The sequence below is a fragment of the Diospyros lotus genome, chromosome 8, assembly GCF_014633365.1.
Source record: "Diospyros lotus cultivar Yz01 chromosome 8, ASM1463336v1, whole genome shotgun sequence".
NCBI classification, from domain to species: Eukaryota; Viridiplantae; Streptophyta; class Magnoliopsida; order Ericales; family Ebenaceae; genus Diospyros; species Diospyros lotus.
The window spans coordinates 30,045,287-30,064,102 of NC_068345.1; the positions used below are offsets into that span (position 1 = coordinate 30,045,287).

The following is an 18,816-nucleotide window of genomic DNA, read 5'->3' on the forward strand; positions in this document are numbered from 1 at the left end:
GATGTCTTATTTAATAAGGCTATCTTTCCTTGCAAATTAACAAATATGGATGCAGGTACCAAACCTGGAACTCCAGATGATTATGTCATAACAGGTGGTACTCAAATTGAGGTGAAGCAACTAACATGAGTTGATGACTTGCCAGTTGCTCCCGCCTCTCAAGAACCTGACACGTGAGATGATCCCTTACTAGCAGCCAACATGGATCAAACCTCTAATCATGAAATTGATCAAGAAGAACATGATGATGATCCTGAGATTAAGGTGGAGTAGCATGACTCCTCTTAGCAAGATCTTAAGGACTATCAACTAGCCTGAGATAGAAGTAGGATGGCTATAAGACCTCTTGCAAGATATACCTATGCAGATTTAGTTTTTTGTGCCTTGGTTGTAGGAATGGAAATAAAGAGCAATGAGTCATCAGTTATGAGGAAGCTGTCAGCTCCCATGACTGCATCAAGTGGTAGCAAGATATGGATGATAAGATGGCTTCTCTGATGGCTAATGGAATTTGAAAATCGATTCCAAAATCAGATAAGCAAAAACTGGTTCAATATGGTTATTTAAGCTCAAGGAAGGTATGACTCCCTTTGATCCAATTAGATATAAAGCTAGACTAGTAATAAAGGGATTTACCTAGAGGGAGTGCATAGATTATAATGAAATTTTCTCACCTATAATTAAGTTTAAAACTATTCGCATAATGCTTGCTATAGTTGTGCATTTTGACTTAGAATTGGAACAATTAGATGTCAAAACTGTTTTTTTACATGGTGATCTTGATGAGTAAATATTTATGATACAACCTACTAGTTATATTAATTCTTTTCATCTTGAACATGTTTGTTTACTTAAATTTTTTTTGTATGGTTTAAAACAATCTCCTAGGCAATAGTATAAAAAATTTAATAGTTTTGCTATAGAGATTGATTTTATTAGAAGTAAATATGACAATTGTTTTTACTTCATGCTCTCTACTATTCCCATTTACTTACTTTTATGTGTAGATGATATTTTACTGATTAGTAAGTCCAAGTCTAAAATATGTGAATTGAAATATTTTTTAAATACAAATTTTGACACGAAAGACTTAGGACTTGTTAAAATTTTTTTGAGAATGGTGATTGAGAGAGATAAAAGTAAATTTTGTTTAAAAATACGTCAGCACGACTATTTATTGAAAACAATATATAAATTTGGCATGTCTAAATGTAAACCTGTAAGTGTTCCTTTGGCTGGTCATTTTATTTTATTAAAGTCACAATGTCCTTCATCTAATTTTGAGCCTTTTAAGATAAAAAAACATCCCATATGCAAATGTGATTGGAACTATCATGTACTTAATGATTTGTACCAGACAAAAACTTGCATATTCAATTTTATTACTCAATAGGTTCATGTCTAATCCTTGGGAAACCTCATCATTGAGATGCTTTGAAATATTTGTTAAGATATATTAATGGTTTTGTAAATGTTGGCTTGAGTTATAAGAAAATGTGTGATACACTTGATCTTGTGAGTTTTATTGATTCTGACTTTGCAGGAGATCGAGACTCTAGAAAATCTACCACTGTTTTCTTCTTCACTTTAGGTGGTAACTGCATCAGTTGGAATTCACAGTTATAACCTCTGGTTGCACTGTCTTCTACTAAGGTAGAATATATAGTAGTGATAATTGCGTTCAAAGAGACTATATGGCTTCAAGGCCTACTGAAAGAGATCCATCTGCTGCAAAGCAAAGTTGTGGTATTTTCAAATAGACAGAGTGTTATTCATTTATCTAAGAACCCAGTGTATCATGAAAGAACCAAGCATGTGGATTTGAGATACCATTATGTGAGGGATCAGATGGCTAATGAAGTTGCGAGGATTCAGAAAGTGCCTACGAAAGACAATCCAGCTGACACAGGAACAAAAATAGTGACTATAGCCAAGTTCAAACATTGTTTGGACTTGTTGCATGTCAAAGTTGGTTGAAGGGTAGACCATTAAAAGTAATGATGGCGAGGATTGAAGCATGTTGCACTATTGTTGGAAAGTGTGAGATCGGAGTGTTGAAGCTTCAAGGTGGAGATTATTGAGTATCGTGAAGCATCAACACAAAAATGTTGTCGTTTTGGAACCAGGGATGGAAGGTCAAATGGCAACCACACACTAGTTACTCCAAAATGTTGTTGTTTTGGAGCCTGTGTGCTTGGACAGCTAAAACAGTAACCTCTATTGTCGTTCCGCTTAGTGGCACGTTTGATTCACCCATTGCATTTTGTCATGTTGCTTGCTACTGTGGAAGTTGTTGATCTGATCATTAGGCTTATCTTTACCTTTGCTTTGCCTCATACCCTACCTATTTATATTCCTCTATCCCTTGGGATTCGTGCAATAGTCAGATTGTTTTTACCTAGGGTTTCTTCTTGTTTTCCTTCTGTACATGTTTTATTCTTCATTTTCTCTAGTTTCTTAGGTATGCCTTTCGATCTGTATGTGATCTTTGGGCATTTTTGTTAGAGGATCAGTAAGTGTACAGTGAGGTTGTAAGCTTTGTACATGGAAGGTGTAACCATTTTTCGACTAGTGTAGTAAGCTTTTTTTGTTGGAACTCAACGTGGATGTAGCCTTATTTTTTAGGGTGAATCACAGTAAAAATCTTGTTGTGTTCCTTTACGTTTTGCTTACTATTTTTATGTATGCATATATGTGTGCTTCCAATTGTCAAATAGTTTTTAGATTCTTTTGGATCTAAGTGTTAAAGTTGGCCGAGCACATTGCTCGTCCCAACAATTGGCTCTTTTGCAATTTTCATCTTTCTTTTGTTTGTAGATTTTTAAGTATGCATTAGCCTTACATTCTCATCAAGGAGAAATTTTTGTGCATCCACACCACATGGGTTCAAGTTCTATGCAATGTCTTGTTAGCATTTCAAAGTGTGTTTCATTACTTTGCATAATTTTCCTAAAAAGAATGAAAATATACTTATTAGGTATATTTTGTAGCATTAAAAATAATTCAAATAACTTTTATTATTTGAATTAAAAAAATACAACAATATATCACTCCCGAGGCTCAAGGCAGATGCCTCGACTTGCCTTCTCTCTCTCTCTCTCTCTCTCATGGTTCTCTTGAGGCAATCGAGAGATTTATGTCAAGCCTCCTTATCCTTGGCTCCTTCTCTTGAGACAAAAAATTAAAGCACATGCCAACATTGCATGTGGCATGGCTCCTTTCTTCTTTGCAAGATAGATTTGTCTCTCTTTGTCTTAGTCTTTGTTATCTTCACTTTGTCATCGTCGCCTTCATCTTCATCTCAAATCTCTCAAGCATATCTACCTCTCTTCACCTTCTTCATCTTCAACGTCATCACTCCACCTCTTAGACAAATCTCTCATACAGACATGCCTTTATTCGTTATCTTCACTTTGTAATTTCTTAGATCTCTCAAGTGACCTCTCTTCTCCTCTCTGTCTTTTCTTCTTTCTTCATCTTCTTTGAAAGGTTCTTGTGTGCTTGAGCTTGAGTGCGAGTTTTCAAAATTTTACTATATATGTTATCTATATACAAATGTCTTAGTGTATTCGACATACTTTTTTTGAGTGTTGGACACGCATGTCTATCGTAATTTTTTTGAATTTTTATAATAAAATGGCGTGTTGGACAGAGCTGGAGCTGTATCCATGTTCAACACAGCACAAACAAACACCGAGGGTAATGAAATCATCAAAATGATAAATTAATGAAGTCGTCAATATTGGAATAGGTCAACATGTTATTCACGAAGAATTCATTGATTTTTTAAACGTGTCAAATTTTAATTGACCTAGAAAATGTTAAACTAAAATATTAAATACTAAAAATTAATTGTTAAATATTAAAAATTTACTTACTGAAAAAACAGAGTTAAGAGTTTGAAAATCAACTCAAATCCCCAAACTTTATATTTTCTATTCTTCCACACGCAGAGAATACAAATGCTGCTTAACTTTCATGTGCCTGTTTGTTGAGCCATGAAAGCCTCGTGATTGAACTACTAATCTTTCACTCAAATCCATATCCTCTTCTCCTAAGCAACCCACTATTAATATCACCAATTATGCCTTTCTGGCCCTAATTAGTGCCCTTCGATCAGTATTTTCAAGAAATTAATTTTTTTGTCATCGATCCCCATGCCATGACATGATCGTTAATGTCGTTAGCGGCTAGCTCGTCGGCTTTTCCGGTAGGGCCAATGATCAGTACATAATCAGAAATTTTATAAAGAAGTCTTTTCATATATGATTTATTAACATTAATTCCATCAGAACCCTAAAAAATGTCACGGTCGCATCATTCCAGCAATCTGCTGCTGCAGGAAATCAAGCCAGTTTCGGGGCTTATAAGGCAGACGACGACAACTCCGTGGCCGTGGCAGCTCAATAAGAAGGCTAAGGAAATGCGTCTGAAGCTATTTCCCGGCAAACTCATTTTCATGCTTTGCATTGCAAGCTTTCTCGCCGGATCGCTCTTCATGAGCCGGACGTCGATTCACTCTTCACCGGAAGAGGCCCGGGGTGTTCCAAAACATGGGGAAGAACTTGGCTCAGCTACACCGGATTTTGATAAAAAACGAGTAAGTTTTCGTTCTTACTTGCTAGCTACTTTTTGCGCTTTAAAGGCAAAGATCTCTGAGAGGGTATAAGTTTCTTGGGCCTCGATTAATTGCTCGCTCTAGGGTCTCGAGTGGTAAATTAGTAAGTAAAAATCGTTGTATATAGATGCATTTTGTTAACAAAAGTTTTGTGGAAATCATCATGTATTTATTGTTCTTGGGTGATCAGAAACTGATTGAAGGTAATTCAAGAGACATCTTCGGAGACGTAACCAAGACACATCAAGCCATCCAGTAAGATGAATTCATAGATCTTTTTGGATCAGCGTGTGTTTAGTTACAAAATGATGAAATTAATGTATGCTTGCTACCTTCCGGTTTTCTGCTTGCAGATCGTTGGATAAAACAATCTCAACGTTGGAACTGGAACTTGCAGCCGCTCGGACGAGAAAATCAAGCAGCCATTTTTCAGAGGAAAGGGTATCTAATCGGAGTAGTGTGCAGAAGGCTTTTGTTGTGATTGGGATTAACACTGCCTTCAGCAGCAAGAAACGGCGAGACTCAGTGCGCGATACATGGATGCCTCGAGGTATATTTATTTATTTGTCTTAATAGTGGGGTCATTGGCGCGCCTTGTCAAGACTAACATATAATTACATGCATTCAGGGGAGAAGCTCAAGCAATTGGAGAAAGAGAAGGGGATCGTAATGCGGTTCGTGATCGGACACAGCGCGACGCCGGGAGGGGTTCTGGATCGGGCGATCGACGTCGAGGAAGCCGAGAACGAAGACTTCTTGCGGCTCAGCCACGTGGAAGGTTATCACCAGCTGTCCACCAAGACTCGGCTGTATTTCTCGACGGCTTACTCCCTCTGGGATGCTGATTTCTACGTTAAGGTGGACGATGACGTCCACTTGAATGTGGGTAAGCATGCAAATCCTTCAATTAGATGCTTCGGATTAATTAATCCCTCTTGGCAGGAAGCCATTCATTTGAGATTAACATGGAGGCATGGCGACTTATATAATTTGTGGATATGATCTTGTGTTTTATATATGTATATATATGCAGGAACGCTGGTGAGTACTTTGGCGCGGTACCGGTCCAAAGCCAGGATCTACATCGGCTGCATGAAGTCTGGACCGGTTCTCTCCAAGAAGTGAGTCTGTAGACTCTACGTAGTTGTTGTTTCTTATGATATAAATTTCGAGTTAATTCCTTGAGTTTTAGGCGGACGGACTTGGAGAAAGAAATGTTGCGTTATCATGTAATTACTTAAACCGATGATGCTGACTGTAATGGCGTACGTATTAATTCGAATTCTTAAGTAATTATAGGTGTTTGGTTTGCAGAGGGGTGAGATATCATGAGCCAGAGTTTTGGAAGTTTGGGGAAGAAGGGAACAAGTATTTCAGACATGCCACCGGTCAACTCTATGCTATTTCGAAGGACCTTGCAGCTTACATATCTATCAACTCGTCAGTCTCTCTCTCTCTCTCTCTCTCTCTCTCTCTCTCTATATATATATATATATTCCAGCCAATTAATATATATGATAATACATATCTCTACATACATGCATGGATATATAGGCCAATATTACACAGATATGCAAATGAGGATGTTTCCCTGGGATCATGGTTCATCGGCTTGGAAGTTGAACATGTTGATCACCGTTCCATGTGCTGTGGAACTCCTCCAGGTACACCTAACAATCCAAAATTACTTCATCCAATTAATGGGTTTCTCCTAATTAATTTGCTGTCTCAGGTTTCATATAACAACAAAACAAACAGCAATTCATTTTTAAAATAAAAGTTTTACATGAAATATATATATATATATATGTTAATTTGGAGTTGCATGCAGACTGTGAATGGAAGAAAGAAGCGAGGGATGTGTGCGTGGCATCGTTCGATTGGTCATGCAGTGGAATATGCAAGTCAGTGGAGAGGTTGAAGAGCGTTCATGATGCTTGCGGGGAAGGAGATGAAGCCATTTGGAATGTCGATCTCTGAACTGAATGTGGAGTGGAGATTTAGAGTTAATTTGTGTCCCATTTTTTCTTTTTTCTCCTCCTCCTTTATTTCAGTAATATTAATTAGAAAGTTATAAAAAAAAAAACACTCGGAAGGATCATAATATATTTGGTTGCGGTTTGTGTAAGCTTAAGCTTTGTTGTATTAATGGTGTCCACAACATTAATTTTAGGGATTTGCTCCATGGAGTTCATAATTAATTAAGTTAGCTGTTAGCATATAATTAATATTAACGAACCACTTCAAAGTTCAAATTAAGAATGGCTTTATTCTTGACTAGCATTACGCCAACCCTGCCTCCCAAACATTTCACCCAAAGCCATTTCTCTCTGAATTTTAATTAGGAATCTCATTGGCCATGCACCTACGCCTAATTAAGCGGAAGGTAATTAATACACTGAAAGATTAGAGAAAACACATCCATGTCATCAATACAAGTCTACCTTTCACAGTGACAATTAAGTTCATCGCCTTCCAAGTGAAAGTGCTTGCAAAAGTACAAATTGTGTAGGTTATAACAGCAGGACACTAGCTAGGATTCCTACAATGAGCTGCTTTATGCCAAAAAAGTAATTAACAGACAGTAGTCATATATAGGAATCCAATGATTCTACCATGTTTTGAAGAGGATGACAACACTATATATATATATATATATATATATGAACCATGCATGACAAGAGACAAACAAGCAATTAAATTAATGGACTTTTCCATATGAATAAAATGGTTAATTCATGATGAATAGTGAATACACAGGCAAATTAATTAATAATCTTACAATGTTTGTTTAGCAGTGTTTGTTTATAAATGTAGCAGCCGGGTAGATCACTGCAGGCCACTATTTCCCATAGCCCCAGAAATCCATCTCTCCACGCAGCGAGAGTTGATCCATCTGATGAATCGACGGCGTGTTCCCATCCTCATCCTGAAACCTCACAGCCCCCTTGGATGAATCTTCATTATTCCCACCAATATTAGAACTCACAAACCTATCAAGCATCCCCCACTCATTCATATTCCCATCATGATGATCTCTTCCTGCTGCAGCCACCATGGTCTGATGAGAAGGCTCACACGTCCCAACCTCCAATCCCGCCTCGTACCGGAGATGGTTTACGCTGCCGCTCTCGCAGTCTCTAGGGCTGGAAATGAGCTGACTCGTCGAGGAGTAGTCGTAGGCGGGCATCGGCTTGTGGAGTGCTGGGAGAAGGTTTTGGGGTTGATTAATGTGGGCGTAAGGCATGGGAATAGGCGAGTAATTGAGGGCGAGCTCCGAGGACTTGTAGAGATGGAAGTTTTGCTGGTTGGCGGCGGCCGGCTGCTGCCGCAGAAGGTATTGGCCGTCTCGATGGGCGAAGGTACGAGATTGATTGGCGTTGGGTGTGTTGTTGAGCTGATCGGCTGCCATGCCCAGGCTGGCTGTTCCTTCACCGCCGGCCGCTTTGAACAAGTTCTTTTTCTTGAACACCCTGCAAATCACCCACCCATCTTCCTGAAATGGATGGATGGATCAAAAGCAACAACAATGTCTTCTATAATCAAATTAGGAGCAGCTATAAATAAAATAAAATAAAATGAAAATATTGATATTGAGATTGCATGCTTAGTTAATTGTATAATAATTACGTACATTGGAATTAGTGGATTGGGTGTCATCGGCTTCTTCAAGGCGATATTCGTGCATGATCCAATCAGTTTTTTGGCCGTGAGGAGCTCTACCCCTGTAGAAAACGAGGGTTTTTCTCATACCAATCTTCTTGAAGCTGTTTCGGATGCACTTATCCCTGCCTGTTGCCTTCCAGAAACCTGCATTTGTTGCCCTATTTGTCCTTGATCCAGTTGGGTACTTGCGGTCCTTGTGGCTAAAGAAGTACCACTCATTCTGTGGTGTCGACCCTATTCTGCATCGCTCTGCATCCACCCACCCACACACACACACATGCAACCGCTCTTTTAATAATCATTTCAAGCAACTTAACTCTCTCTCTCTCTCTCTCTCTCTCTCTCTCTCTCTCTCTCTCTATATATATATATATAAGACCTGCTTTGTGTAAAAACTTATAATTATATATATTAATTCATGAACCCTCAAAAAATAATTATATCAACTTTCATTGTGAAGATACTCACTACGTACCAATGCCATACTCACCATGAATTTTAACTCCTCAATCTCATAGCTAACCAAAATTGTATGTAATTAGATGGATTTGGCAGAGAATGATTTAAAGTCTTATTAACATGTGCCAAATCTTTCTTTCTTTTTGGCTAGAAGAGACATTATTGTGATCGAAGCCAAACACAGATACATTGTAGGAAGACCTAAAACTGATTATACAATCAAATCAAGAGGCCAAAACGAAGAAAAATATAGAGCAAGCACAAGTCTCCAACCTACAAAAAGTTAGACAAACATTAGAAAAACAAGCCTAACTTAGGAGTTTCTAAGATCGACATGCATGCTGAGTGCATGCAGAAACTTGTCGTGTGGCACAAGTGAGGCAATTCAAGTTCAATATTTCCCATTATTTTTATACATTTTAAAATTAAACTATATCTTAACTTCTATATAAACAGGTTTTCATATATAGATGTCTTATTTCTACCTATAATCACTCTATATATTGCATTAATTAATATTAATCTTGGCTATAATAATGGAGAAAAGGACCCATAAGCAATAAATAACTAAAGAAAATAAAGAATACATGTTGCTTGATGTAAGAATAGATTTATCCCAAAAACATATAGAATGAGCTTTGTTATATTAATTATATGATTTAATTTCACATTTAAGGGAGATCAAATTCACAGTAAGAATCATATTGATTTTTATATTAACAATGAAAACTCAAAATCATTCAAAAGCATATCACATGCACCAAGTGTGCATGAAGAAATTTGTGTGGCTCGCCAAAGTTTGAATCTGGATCACAAAGCAGACGAACATAACCTCGTACCATAAAAAAAAAGAAAAAAATACATGAGGGTTTAAATTTTACAATTTTTGTTAGCACAAAATTAATCATGAAGATGAAATATAGAATCATATATACATATAGATACATGAAAATGAGATGTTTTGTCTATTGTCATCAATTTATGTAATTATATATAAATGCATCTGTGTATGGATATGGATGTGTATATATTCACCAGCAAATTAATAGGGTATATATCAGTAATAAAAGATATATATTTATTGTAAGAGATAAGAGTAGAGGTTAATTATAATGTAAGAAATTAATTAAGAAGAAGAAAATAAATAGCAAGAAATAATATTTGGATGAAAGAGTAGTATATTAAATACCTTGGAGGTCCCAGGGCTCTATCTTATTCAAATCCACCTCTCTGATCACCTCCATCTCGAACTTCTGAAACGTCACCTTCTTCTTCAAGTAGTAGTGAAGAAGCTCTTCGTCCGTCGGGTGGAACCGGAATCCAGGTGGAACGCCGCCGCCGCCGCTTGATGAAGCCATCGTCGTTCTCGATATTAATTACTTGCTGCGGCCACCGCCGTTTCTGAAAAAGCACACTTTCTTCTTCTTCTTCTTCTTATTCTCTCTATGAACATATATGGGGCAATGTGATGATGATGATGATGGGATATGGAAAGAGTTGGGCGGCCATGCGTATATATTTGTTTATTGATATTTGTTGGGGGTGGGTTGTGGTCAAAAGGGCGATATAACTGATCTCGTTCGTGCATGGGAGGATGTGAGAAAGTTGACGGCCGGTGACTACGCCGCCGGAGAAGCATAAAGCAAGCTACCGTAGAAAGGACGCCAAAGAAATGAATGAGTCGATGAATTTAAGGACGAAAAGAGGAGGAATTCGCAGCAGTGGTTTAAGATATATATTATATATGTATATATAATAGCACTATGATATATGTATATATAAGCCTTAGAATTAGATATATGTAATGTCAACTCGACGCGCACTTCTTGCGAGCTTGACGCTCACTCCACTTGTAATCATTAGGCCTTTCACATTATTATTATTGATATATAAAAAACCAAAATTATTGATGGATTATATAATAATGACTAGGAAGAAGAATTGTATTCACTTAGAATGGATCATATATAAACTAATGGATTCATTGGGTGCATCTTACGCCATACTTGCATGAATAGACAGTCATAGTATTATTCAATATGGGGAGCAATATATTGTATATGGATTAAGAGTATTAAAAGGTCAAAAAAACGATCCCCAGAAACAGAAAGAAAGAATGAAATTAGATTTTATTAGCTGGTGGAAATGGCGGGGCGGTATAGTTTGATTGATTGTTCGGTAAGCAAAAGGCAAAAAGAGGCTTATTAAGGCTTTGGGAAAAACAGCTAAGATACAGTTGTTTCTGCTTCTGCTTCATCTTCTGGGGATTATCAAATCTGTCCTTGGAGTACATTTAATTATTGAGGATTAACTAATAAATAAATAGCTGCGGCAAGGGCAATGCACACAGGGGCGGATTTAGGGGGGGGCAGGCACGGGCTGCAGCCCCCCCCAAGATTCAGCCCTCCCCCAGATTTGCAAGGGAGGAGGGCTGAAATGGGTTATGGATCTGGGGGCCAGCCCTCCCCCAGATCTACTCCTAGATCCGCCCCTGAATGCACATGTGGGACGGCGACGGCTGACGACGACGACGACGACGACCTTCATCTTCATTCATGCTTGCTTGAGGAAGAGGAAGAGGAAGAGGTTTCAGATGGATTAACATATATACATATATATTAGCTTACATATATACATATATATTAGCTTTCTTAATTGATTCAATTGCAAGCTTGTTTAATTTTCTACTTTGATTTGCAGAGACCTCTTCATTTAATTATTATTATTATCTCATAATCTTGACGCCGATCTCTGCTGGTCGCCGGCGGCTAACCCTGATTATCTTCCAAGTGTTGAACGGCGAACGCCTTCTCAGAGGAACGATGGACTCATGGGACGGCAGTGAGGGTGCTGGACGGTGAAGAGCCGCCGAAGTCCGCTGCCTTCTGTTGCACAGCACAAGGCTTCAAGTGAAGAGGAGCCTTGGACTTAAGAGTTGGCAAATGGGTCGGATGGTCCATGGGACTGCCGAGCTAGCCCGCCAGTCAGCCTAGTTCTGCCCGACTCAATATTATAGTAAACGGGTTGGGTCGGTCCGCCCCAAGAATGCAGGGTCGTGCTGGGCCTGTGTTTTGTGGCCTGCGGCCTAGCCCACCATTGGTGGTGACCAAAATGGGGTGACTCACCAAAATGGCCCAACCCACCTTGGCCCGTTTATTAAGGGTCATAGGGCCGTGTTGGGCTCCCATTTTTCATTACCCGACCCAGCCCGATCCAACTCCCTTGCGGGCCAAATTATGTCCAGCCCACAAAATAGGTGGACCAAGGTGGGCCGGCCCGTCCATTTTCCAACTCTACCCTAAAATGATTGAGTGGGCTAATGTATGGACTTTGGAGTCACATCGGCCACAAGCTAAAAAAAAAATGATAGGGCCATGTAACTCGTCTCTAAAATTTATTTATTTATTTTTTTTTTGTTAACGCGCTATCACGAGCACCCCTCGTTATTCGATCCCACGATTTCAGTAAGAGAGATAAATCAAGAAATTCAGCAGGCAGGTTTCGACCCCTAGCACAACTACAAACGTGAGGGCGACAAACATTTTTCATTTTTCAGAGTCACTCCTTACTTGCTGAACTATTTTCTGGTCAAGTCTCGAACACAGAACCTAAGGGCTTAAAGAGCAACACCCCAACACATTTTTCTTTTATCCGTTGATCTACGCCCTGGGGGCTTATTAAACCCCTTCTTAACTCTTATAATTTTATTTTTAACCCAAAATTCATTTTAATTTCTTTTTTTTTTTTTTACTATTTTTAAGTTATTTGTGTGTTTGAATTCAAAAAATTAAACTATTAAGTAATGCTCGTAGGTTAAAAAAAGAGAGATATAAAAAACATTCTAAACAAAAGTATTTTTCATTATATTTGTTAAATTTATCTAACTCTTAGAAGAGAAAGTTATGTGACTTTTTATCTAGAATTGTTTAGATAAATTTATTTTTTCTCTTTCCAAATAAATTTATCTCAGATTTTACAGATAAAAAAATAACTCGAATATAACGCATTCTAAAAAATTTAACAAACAATCTGATAAAATTCTTGAAATGCTTCGTTGACTTATCTTGACCATTTCATATTTTAATTCAAAAAATATTTTAATTTTATTTTGATATAATCTTATCTGACTCATTTTAATAAAGGTTACCTTAAAAAGTTTGACTAAAATAATTCTCACTCCCAAACTAAGTTTTTACATAAAGAAACGCCATGCACAAAACTAAAACTATCTCACAACTAATAATATTCCACAAGTTAACATAGTAAACTCCGAAAAATAAATGCTACAATCACGACTAGTCAAATTTAAGAATTGCCCTAGTGAAATACACTTCAAGACACTAAAGCTAGGCCATCTATCAAGCAAACCTTTTGAATTTACCAAAATAGGATGAGAAATCAAAAACATTTGAGGGGCAAGAAGAAAACGATGAACCAGAAATCAACTGCAGTATTAACCTTCCAATTCATATGCAAGCAATATTAAGCCAAAATAAACTCCATACAAAAAACCCCAACTATATACTTGAGATAGCAAAAAAAAAAAAGAAGCAAAAACTCAAGTTTAAGTGGTGTGGGAACACTGATTGGCTCTTTTCCTTCTTTAGAGACAAAATTACAATTTTGCTTGGGTTTAGAGAGTTAATTTTGTTACTAGTTACATTATTTTTTGTTTTTTTTCCTTAAAATCATCAATTGCCGTTAATTTTCTCAATTTAAAAGTAAATTTGATATTTTTATTTTTCATTAAGTTCTAAAAATAGGATTGTGTTATTATTTAGAATTAATTGAAGCATTATAGTCATTTTCCTTCATTTAACATATAAATCTAGATTTTTTAACCAAAAAATAATGTTATAAGTTGGGGTTTCTATCAAAAATAAAATTATAAAGAAGTTAAGGCTACGTTCTCTTTATTTTTCAATTTTCAGTTTTGAGTTTTGAATTCATTTTCAGTTTTCTGTTTTGATAATCTGTTTTTAAAAAATTGAAAACGCGTTCTTTTTATCATTTTGAAAAACTATTTTTCAAAACAGAAAATTAGAATACGCGTTCTCTGAAATTTTGAAAATATTTTATTCAATAAATTTGATTATTAAGTAAATTATAAATATTTAATGTTAATATATTATTAAAAATATATATACATTTTAGTTAATGAATTTTGTAATATTTTTTTTCATTACAATAATAAAATATGAATAAATAAATAAATAGATGTATTTTGAGTTTAAAGTTTGTTTTGGATGAAAACACTCAAAACAACTTTTTGTTGTTTTGAGTTTTCTTTATAATTTTTTTTTTTTGTTTTCAAAAATGCATTTTTTAAAACAACAAAGAGAACGCATTGTCATTATTTTAGAAAACTGAAAACTAAAAATGACTTGAAAACAGCAAAGAGAATGCAACCTAAGTGTCTCAAGTTACAAATTTTGAGGGAGTTTAATAGATTTTAACTCTTGTTATATAATGTATTGTTTCACGCATTATGAAACTTGAGACTAGAGTTGTCAATAAATCACCTAACCTAATGATCTAACCCAAACTCGACACGAAATTAATGGGTTTAATTAGTTCAACTTTTAACAGGTTTGGATTGTTGCTGTGTCGAGTTAATAAGAGTTTATTGGGTTCAGATTGATAATATGTAAATTAGAAAAAATATGAAACCAACCCAATAATAAGGAATGTTTAAATGGGTCGTCACAAAGTCACAAAATTAAAAAGAGAAATTGAACTTGTTATAACCTGTTAATTAAAATATCCATTAATTTCCAAAATACCCTCAACAACTTTTCCAATTTCTATTCTTTCACTTTCTGCCACCAAGTCATTTTTCACATAAGACTTTAATATTTTAATTATTTTTCAGATTGTATCATGGATGATGAATGTATTGTTCTTTGTAATACTCCATGTTTGTAGAAAGTTGTCACATAATTTCGATGAGTTTAGAATATCGAAAAATTAGTTTAATAGCAGTTATATGTACCGAATCGACTGTAAGAAATGCTTTGGAGTGAAATTATCTAAGAAAATGTATATGGTCTCGACGAGCGTATCGAGATAAGATTTTTGGTATCGAAAGAAATCAGATCGAAAATAGATTTCGGTACAGCTAAAATATAGCTGCTATTTAGGCTACAAAACTGAATCATTGTAGGAGACTCCCGAAAAATTAACGGAACCCTAGGGGGCTCCGATTTTTTGTAATAAGCAACCCTTCAATAGTTTCGTGATGAAACAATAGGCTGGTGAGGACACTGGAGCAAAATCGTCCAAATTGAGTAACTTTAAAGTTATTAATTTTACGTTTTCAATATTATAATGTCAATTAATTCACAATTTGAGGATATTATTGCAATTAGAGAATTATTCTAATAAATTTATGATAAAATTTGAAGTTTAAAAACATAAAATTGTTATTAATATAATATAATATATATAACATTATATATATATATTGATATGTATGTACGTAGTAGCGCCTGCAACCTTCGTACCTCCAAAAATCTCCATGCCTTGATAACTTTAAGTCCATACCTTGCTGCAATCAGCCAACAGCCACGTCTCTCCAACATTTAGAAAGATTTTCATGCAAAGAAAATGGCCACGCCTCTGCAAGCTTCGCCCATACCCCTGCCGCAACAGCCACGTCCTCTGTAATTTTCTCCCATTCCTTGCAAATCCATCCCATGCTTTGCAAGCCATGATTTATGGGAGATTTTGTACGCTAAGAGAGTTTTTCACGCAAGTAGGTAGGGGCATGGCAGTAAGGGAGCGGCGGGGAGGCTATAAATAGCAGCAAGGAGAACTGAGGGAAGCAGAGAGTTTGAGAGAAATGTTTGGCCGAGGGAAGTAGAGGGAAGAGAGATTGAGAGAGGAAGCTTGGGCTGAGCCAAGGCGGAGAGCAAGCGAGAGAGCTCGCGAGAGAGAGATCGGCCGAGAAAGAGAAGAAGATCGAGAAGGAGAAGCTAGCAGCCAATCGTTGGCTGCAACAGCTCGCGGCAGCCATGGCCGCGAGCTTTCAGCAAGTAGGCGCAGCCGGCAGCGGTCGCGACGGAGGTTGGTAAGGGCTCGAGCAGCTGTTGGCGAGGCCGTGGTGGCCGGTGACGGGCGGAGCAGCAGGCGGCGGCGGCTAGGCATCGCGGAGGGGCTGGTCGCAGGTGCTGGGTGCATGCGCAGGCGTTGCAGAAGAAGAAGAAGAAGAAGAAGGAATGAATGAAGGAAAGAGAAGAAGAAAAGAAGCAAAAAAGAAAAGAAAAAGAAAGAGAAAAGGAAATAAAGAAGAAAGAAAAGAAAAAAATGATGCATGGTCGCTGGAGAAGAAGCAGTGGCACGAAGAAGATGAAGTGGGGAAGAAGAGAAAAAAAAAAAAAAAAAGTAAAGAAAAAGAAAATGAAAAAAAAAATAGAGAAAATGTGGAAAAAAATTCTAGAAAATAGAAAATAGAGTTTTATGGTTATTCCAAATATTTTGAGTGAGAAAATGATTCGGGCACGTGTTTTGAAGATATGACACACATAACGAGGAAGCTAAGTTAAGGTAAGTAATTTTTTTTAGAAAATTCTAGAAATTCAGAAATATTATTTTATGAATTGCCGTAGAGAAATATTTGAGAAAATATTTTAGAAATATTTAATTTGGATTTATTGAGGAAAAATAAGAAGAAATAGAGAGAAAATTATAGAAAATGTCAGAAATTATGGAAAAATAGGTTTTAATGTTTATTTAAATAATTATGGTGATTAGGATACTTTAAAGCTGAAGTTGAAGAGACTCGTGCAAATTTTGAGGATGGCACGTAAATTGAGACAAGACACGGATATCGAGGTAGCCCGATAAGCTTGAGAATGTAAGTGGTACTTTCTCGAAAATGTTTTCATCATATTGACATGCCCTGATATGTATCCATCACGTAGATTGCATACATGACTATGAAATGCATAAATACACGTTGATATCATTGATCACGCGCATTTGTGGCCGTAGAGAGTACGAACTGGCACCGCTGCTTTACCAATGGTGAACCCATACACCTCAGTCTCAAAAGAGAGGGCCGCAAAAATGGTAGGCAGCATGAGGGGTGCAGTTGACACCTACGATGAAAAATATTACATACACACATGACATAACATTATGTACCCTTACTTAGATGATTTATCATCTAACTTGGGTTTTGCCCCTGGAATATTCAAACGTTTCAGGAGGAAATTGTAGCAGATAAAAGGATAAATGAGGCATGAAATGACACTTAGCAGAGTCCAGGAAGAATGAAATGTATGTTACGTAGCCCCTATATTTGAGTTCTGCTATTTTAGATTCTGAACGTTTTGAGGAATGTTGAATTTATTTATGATTAATGTTAAGATATCAGGTTTCGATCTTTGCTTCCGCACTTAATGTATATAGTGATTCTCTTTCGAGATTAATGTATGGGAATTCTGGGACGAATTTGAGGAATGATGTAGATTAGCTTTAATGTTTGGAAGAAAAAAATTTATTGTCCCATAATTGTCCCAAGATATAACGCGCCCGGGAAAGCGGGGCGTTACATTCATAGTATATGTCTTGACTATTTTGGATTGATTAAAAAAATCAAAATGAAAGTAATCACTTAAATAGTGATATATATTGTTACTCCATTGATCAAAAATTTTAATTTTTGAGAAATATAATGATCATCCAATAAGAAGTGTTTTAATTTTTTTAAGTGAACGATTTGAAGACCTATTGATTCTAACACCTATTGTATATGGTTGATCGTTTGGACCTTTTTATTCTTAGATGTAGATCTTGAACCTATGAATGAGAATATTACTGAAACTCACAAAGAAAAAAAGAAGTGAGTTAAACAAAAAGAAAAGCAAATTAGAAAAAAAAGAAAAGAAAAGAAGTGATTTGGACAAAAAGAAATGAATGGCTTAGACAAATCCTTTTGTCTATTAGTAATTTGCGGGCTATTTTATTTTATTTTATATTTAATTTTAATATTTAAATTTAAATAGGTGATGAAATGGGTTAATGGGTCAACTTGATTTATATGTGTTAACCTTAATAAGTATTTAATTAACATGTTAACTTGGTTACCTATTTAGTCAACAAGATTAGGTTTGGGTTGAAACTTAACACATTAGGACTTGTTAGTGACCTGACATGAACTCGACATGTTTACCTGTTTTGACACTCTTACTTGAGACATGCACCATGCGAAGTTATGTGCCAAATTTGATTAATACAAGGCTAGTGCTAAAAATATATTTTTGCCTTGAACTCTCTTTATTTAACCACTTATGTCATTTAACTTGAGGAGAGACCTATTGTACCCCTCAAGTTGCAATAAGGGACTTATTACACACTGAAAGTTTTAATTTTGGATCTATCATGCACCTCATTGTTCAATCAACACCACGCATGAAATCACGCGTGGTTGAGGAAGGTGAGAGATGAAATGAGTCTCTCATCTCTCTGCATTTTCTCTCCAAACCCATTCCCAGCCTTTTTCGTCACCGTCAACGCCTTTATATATTCCATAGCGACCGTTGCCTCAAGCCCCATCCCCATCGGGCCATTACTTCCATAAAAGTAGATGTTATATATATGTATATATACACACAACGCATGATGAAACTCGATTGGGTTTCATCTACAACTCTTCCCACAATCGTTATTATAGAAAGAACAGAGAGTTTGTCGACTGCCAAAGATAAAGAATCATATATAGTGTATACACACATGAGAATATATATATATATATACACACACACACAACGTAAGATCTATGAAACCCAATCGAGTTTCATTTTCAACTATTCTCGCAAATAGAGAGTTTGCCAATCCATCTGTGGGTTTGTAGTGGCCAATCGATTGAAGGGAAAATAAGAAGAAGAGAGAAAGTAGCAAAGAAGAAGAAAAAGAATAGAATTTTACACGTGATTTCTCCCACGAGTGATTTCTGTGTAGAGGTTGAAGAATGTTAAAGACAGCAAGCCAGTGGCTTTGACCGCCAACAATGAAAGGAGAAGAAGAAAAAGAAGTGGATGGCGACGGAGAAGAGGAAATGGCAATTGACG

The 18,816-nt window shown here is 36.5% G+C and overlaps 2 protein-coding genes across 2 annotated transcripts; one reads left to right on the forward strand and one right to left on the reverse strand.

Annotated features, from left to right (window-relative positions):
- Positions 1-4,399: 4,399 nt before the first annotated feature.
- LOC127808312 (probable beta-1,3-galactosyltransferase 8) lies at positions 4,400-6,598 on the forward strand. The gene is made up of 8 exons (XM_052346802.1): positions 4,400-4,600; positions 4,809-4,873; positions 4,972-5,168; positions 5,247-5,504; positions 5,652-5,739; positions 5,933-6,058; positions 6,173-6,282; positions 6,450-6,598. The coding sequence occupies exons 1-8, from the start codon at positions 4,424-4,426 to the stop codon at positions 6,596-6,598; spliced, it is 1,170 nt and encodes a 389-aa protein (XP_052202762.1). The 5' UTR covers positions 4,400-4,423.
- A 716-nt stretch (positions 6,599-7,314) lies between these two features.
- LOC127808387 (protein BEARSKIN2) lies at positions 7,315-10,199 on the reverse strand. The gene is made up of 3 exons (XM_052346910.1): positions 9,933-10,199; positions 8,253-8,533; positions 7,315-8,114 (listed from the first exon to the last, which is right to left on the reverse strand). The coding sequence occupies exons 1-3, from the start codon at positions 10,099-10,101 to the stop codon at positions 7,461-7,463; spliced, it is 1,104 nt and encodes a 367-aa protein (XP_052202870.1). The 5' UTR covers positions 10,102-10,199; the 3' UTR covers positions 7,315-7,460.
- Between the last annotated feature and the right edge of the window lie 8,617 nt (positions 10,200-18,816).

Coding starts and splice junctions, on each gene's coding strand:
- LOC127808387 (XM_052346910.1), bottom strand. CDS start 10,101: ATGGCTTCATCAAGCGGCGGCGGCGGCGTTCCACCTGGATTCCGGTTC. Junction 8,534..9,932: donor AGAGCCCTGGGACCTCCAAG/GTATTTAATATA, acceptor GGGTGGATGCAG/AGCGATGCAGAATAGGGTCG. Junction 8,115..8,252: donor CCCAATCCACTAATTCCAAT/GTACGTAATTAT, acceptor CATCCATTTCAG/GAAGATGGGTGGGTGATTTG.
- LOC127808312 (XM_052346802.1), top strand. CDS start 4,424: ATGCGTCTGAAGCTATTTCCCGGCAAACTCATTTTCATGCTTTGCATT. Junction 5,740..5,932: donor GGACCGGTTCTCTCCAAGAA/GTGAGTCTGTAG, acceptor TTTGGTTTGCAG/AGGGGTGAGATATCATGAGC. Junction 6,283..6,449: donor GTGCTGTGGAACTCCTCCAG/GTACACCTAACA, acceptor AGTTGCATGCAG/ACTGTGAATGGAAGAAAGAA.